General features: G+C 50.4%; 1 protein-coding gene across 1 annotated transcript; it reads left to right on the top strand.

Annotated features, from left to right (window-relative positions):
- Positions 1–821: 821 nt before the first annotated feature.
- On the top strand, positions 822–3,452 carry LOC112114307 (rap1 GTPase-activating protein 1-like; the record flags this gene model as incomplete). The annotated part of the gene is made up of 5 exons (XM_026646327.1): positions 822–875; positions 970–1,053; positions 1,872–1,972; positions 2,936–3,065; positions 3,297–3,452. Coding segments are annotated over 5 exons (525 nt in total), but the record flags the coding sequence as incomplete, so codon positions are not given.
- Between the last annotated feature and the right edge of the window lie 1,320 nt (positions 3,453–4,772).

The raw sequence follows: 4,772 nt of genomic DNA, 5'->3' as shown, positions 1-4,772 counted from the left end.
CAAGGGAGGTTTAGGTTGGACATTAGGAAAAAGTTCCTAACTGTCAGGGTGGTTAAACACTGGAATAAATTGCCTAAGGAGGTTGTGGAATCTCCATCTCTGGAGATATTTAAGAGTAGGTTAGATAAATGTCTATCAGGGATGGTCTAGACAGTATTTGGTCCTGCGATGAGGGCAGGGGACTGGACTCGATGACCTCTCGAGGTCCCTTCCCGTCCTTGAATCTATGAAACATCGTTTCGCTTAAAGTCGCATTTTTCAGGAACATAACTACGTTAAGTGAGGAGTTCCTGTATGTCTACACTGCAATCAGAGTGCAGCATCTGTAGACATATCCGAGCAGGCTTTGATCTAACTAGATTGAATAACAATAGCAGGGAAGCCACAGGCTATCCAAGCCCACCTGGAGCCTACATATTTGAGAGGCTAACCTGTGCTGCCACAACTTCATTGCTGTTATATGATCTAGACAGATCACAGCTAGCTCAGGTATGTCTAGAGAGGCTGCCATCACACTTCTGTTTGCAGTGTAGACATACCCTTTGTCTAGCTCTGCTTAACTCTCACTCTTCAGCTTCCTTTCTCACTTCTCTCTCACCTTTCTTTTCCCTTCTTCTTCTCCAGTCTTTTGGCCCTTTCTCATATATCTTTTCTCCTCACTTTGCTTTAGATTTTCTTACCAAGAGACTCCTGCCAGATGATTATAAAGCAATACCCACCTCACCCTTCTGCCTGTAGTGAGTCAGGGTATAGGAAGGAGAGTCACAGCTCACAACAGTGGCAATCAATCACCACTTTTCCTTCTTTCTCTCTCTCGGCAGCTGCTGTGTGAGGACGTGAATGTTGACCGATTCTTCCCTGTCCTCTACCCCAAGGTATGTTTACAGTAGCTTCCCACCTGCCTGTCCCTCTGATGACAGGGGCTGCTGGTGGGATGTGACCGAGACTTTATGCTTTCCGCCCTCCCAGGCTTCCCAGCTCATTGTTGCCTTTGATGAACACGTCATAAGCAATAACTTCAAATTTGGGGTCATCTACCAGAAAGCTGGGCAGGTGAGCTCTCTGCACTCCACAACCAAGCACCCTCAGGCCCAAACACACCAGATCACATTTCTCAACCCCAACCCTATAGAAGGCAATTTAAGCCAACCTGGGGTCGAGGATTTTTTTTCATTCCCTGTCACTCTTGAGTCTTGGGGGCTTCTCTCCTCACATCCCCCTGTCAATGTGGCCAAACCTAGTGCCTTCCTCTGGATCCAAGGGTTCATGCCCTGCAATTTCAGCCCTAGAGAATTCTAGTTTCTCTTTGCTGTTTATGAGCCCCAGTCCCACCCTAGTGAGAACAGTTCCTAGTGGTACCAAGCACTGGTACTATGTATCTTTTTCTGTCCTAATGTCTCCTCTCCTTGCTGTAACATTAGTGCACCTCAACTGTGAGATTGTGCCCCCTGCAGGCATTGACCTTCTCTGTCATATTGGTTCTGGGGACCCCTCGGTGCTGTCTTGAGATCTTCTTCCTTGTGGACCCAAGGAAGCCCTCTGAGTCCTAGAGACTTCTCTCCCCTCTGCATTGTCCACAGGGAGAGAACCCCCTGTTGGCACCAGAGTGAGATTCGCATTCTCCATGTTCTCAGTGCTGGAGGACAGGCCTTGTTTTATTTCAAGGAAAAGGAGACAATTTTCCATTATATATAGGGGGATAGGGCTCTGGACCCCACTGAGGTGTGAGGATGTAGACTCTGTGTGTGAGAAGGGAAGTGAGCCTTCCCCATATCAGTTTTTCTCTTTTTTCCTCCTCTCCAGATCCCAGGAGAGGTGAGAGTGTGTATGGGGAATAATCTCTGCTTATCATCTCTCCTCTCCCCTTCTAGACCACAGAGGAAGAAGTCTTCAGTAACACTGAAGAGAGTCTGGCCTTCCTGGAGTTCCTGGAGTTCCTTGGAGACAGGATCCAGCTGCAGGATTTCCGTGGGTAAGCAGGGGACAGCATGGGAGTGACCAGTCAGCACAGCATGGGGGCTGCAGTCAGACACAATTAAGGTACAAAGCACAGACTTGGGGAGCCCAAAGTAGACCCATGTGTCTTCAGCTCCAAAAAATCACAAAGCAGGTCTCCTTCTGCTGGCAGGCCCATATCCTCTTTGTGGGTCCATCTGTTAGAGGACCACATCCCTGACACTACATTATGGGTTGGATTTTCAAAAGAACTCAGCCCCCATTTAGGCTAAATAGAGCTCCAGCTGTGCATCCTGTGGGGTATTCCCAGAAAGGCTTGGCCTATCGTTTCCCCTGGGATCCTATTGGAGTCCCATTCCCTGCTGGTGCTGTGTATTTACATATCTCAGTATCCAGTCTGGTTTGCCAGCTCTGGCTCTCTCCAATAGGCAGTGTTTGGGGTTGTGTCTCATGACTGGGAGCTGGACTGAATGGTTGGGGATTTCTCACGGGAGATTCTCGGGACTCTTTCCTGGGATGCTTTTCTCCCAAATGTTAAGCTGTGTGACTGACAGCAGCTGGGACTGGCCCACAAGGATCAACAGAGAATGACAGAGCATTGACCATAGCCACACTATCCTGTGCTGCTTTGAGGTGCTAATGGGCATTGATAAGCCTTGGTCCTTACCATCTGCTTCTGTGTGGTACCCTGTGCTCTCCACATTTCTCAACTGGAGATGTTTCCTCTGAGAGTGGCAGGGATGATTGCTCCTCCAAAGCCGCCTGGTTTGGCAGGAATAGATGCCTCTCTAGTTCTCAGTGGAGAGAGGATGATGCCAATAGGAATTTCGTACAGCTGTAGTCTAGCTACTGCATTGATTTTTGGAGTGCGTGGTGCCCTTCAACCACTGAGCTCTTAAACCTGTCTCTGATGACAACCTTGAATAGCATTACTGGTGTCTACTTCCTTCCCCGCACCACATGGTACCAATGCATTCAGGTTCCGAGGAGGCTTGGATGTCACGAGGGGTCAAACTGGCACCGAATCAGTCTATACCAATTTCCGGGGCAAGGAGATCATGTTCCATGTATCTACGAAGCTGCCATTCACAGAGGGAGATGCCCAGCAGGTACCATAAGGGGAAGCACCAAGTGATTCAGGAGGATGGGAGAGTGAACTGGTGGATGGGGCTAGGGACTGGGTGTGTGTTGGAGTAGGCAGTGGTTAGGGATGGGTGTAGATTAGTGGCTGGGGTTGGGTTTCCAGCTGGGGGTATGGGTTGGGAGTGCTGGATGGGTTGGTGGCTGGGGAAGGAATCTCCCCTCTTACTGGTTTCTCTCATTTCATTTGCTCCCTCCAGCTGCAGCGGAAGCGTCACATTGGGAACGACATTGTGGCCATTGTCTTCCAGGATGAAAACACTCCCTTTGTCCCTGACATGATAGCGTCTAATTTCCTGCATGCCTATGTGGTGGTACAGCTCGCTCATGGTGCCATTGGGGAGACCCTCTACAAGGTAAACACAGCCAATGGGCCCCCTGTTTGGTCAGGGATCCCCTTGCTGGTAGTTCGTTCAAACTTCTGCCCCTTGCCTGGAGTGCAAGACCCTTCCTCCAGCTTTTGGGGAGGCAGGAATTCACCTAAACATCATTCCAACTGCTTTATCAATAACAGTCACCATGCACACAGTCCCAGGGCCCCACATCAGCGATCCGGGCAGGGACGGATTTCCAATTAGGCACAGTAGGCATTCTAGGGGTGTACAGGGAGGGTTGCCAAGTATGTGATCTTCTAGCCCAATTGGGCTATTTTTAGTTGTCTGTTGCCAGGGTTTTTTAGCAGTTGCGAATTGTGGTATTTTGGGCTATTTTACTGCCCTACTGCTGCTGGCCGAATTGCTCTGGAGTCCTTGGGAGCCTCCAGATCTGCCCCGTCCCCTGATGAGACACCCCACAAGCTGCTTGTCTCACGTCGTGCCCCCCTCCTTAGGTGACGTTTGCAGCATGTGCAGAATTCTTTTCCAAGGGAGGCAGAATTTGTTTTCTGCAGAAAATGTGCTGCAGTTCTGCCTTTCGTCCACCAGAGGCCGCTGTGGCACCAGAACAGCCTGAGCTGGCTGAGGCCGACTGGTCTGGCGGGCAGCAGCAAACACCTAGCAGGCGGGTGTCATTTTTTCTTCAAGTGAAAAGTGACAGGCACAGCAGCCTTCTTGGAGCCAGGTTAGGAGGCAGAGCAGGCCACACAGGGCTGCTGGGGGCTCACGGGGCCACATGGGGATGTGGGAGGGAGGCTCCAGGCAGGGCCACATAGGGATGTGGGAGGGGGGCTCCAGGCAGGGCCACATAGGGAGGCAGGGGGGGCACTGAAGATGCTGTGCCTAGGGGTGTGTAAGGTGTAAATCCAGCCCTGGATCCAGGACCACCACTCTGGGCTCTGGCTGACCGTCAGATGTTGCACAAGGCAGGCTCACAGTGGCCACGTTCTCAGGCTGCTTCCTGCCCCGCAGTCAAGCTCATACTCTTGGCCTGCACAGCCATTGCATGTACAGCCCATACAGTTCCTTCTCCAATCTTTTATATGTGGTACCGGTGCAACTGCTGCTGGAATACTGTGTCTAGTGCTAGAGCCTACAATTCAAAAAGGCTGTTGATAAATTGGAGAGGGCTCAGAGAAGAGCCATGAGAATAGTCAAAGGATTGGAAAACCTGCTTTATAGTGATGGATTGAGCTCCTCAAGTCTATTTAGTATAACAGAGAGAAGGTTAAGGGGTGATTTGATCACATTCTATAGGTACCTACATGGGGAACGGCAATTCAGTTAGAGAGTTCTTCAGTC

The sequence above is a fragment of the Terrapene carolina genome, unplaced genomic scaffold, assembly GCF_002925995.2.
Source record: "Terrapene carolina triunguis isolate 2854851 unplaced genomic scaffold, T_m_triunguis-2.0 Scaffold34915, whole genome shotgun sequence".
In the NCBI taxonomy this organism is placed as follows: Eukaryota; Metazoa; Chordata; order Testudines; family Emydidae; genus Terrapene; species Terrapene triunguis.
The sequence above is the reverse complement of the archived record's forward strand: the minus strand, read 5'-3'. Positions and strand labels throughout refer to the sequence as shown.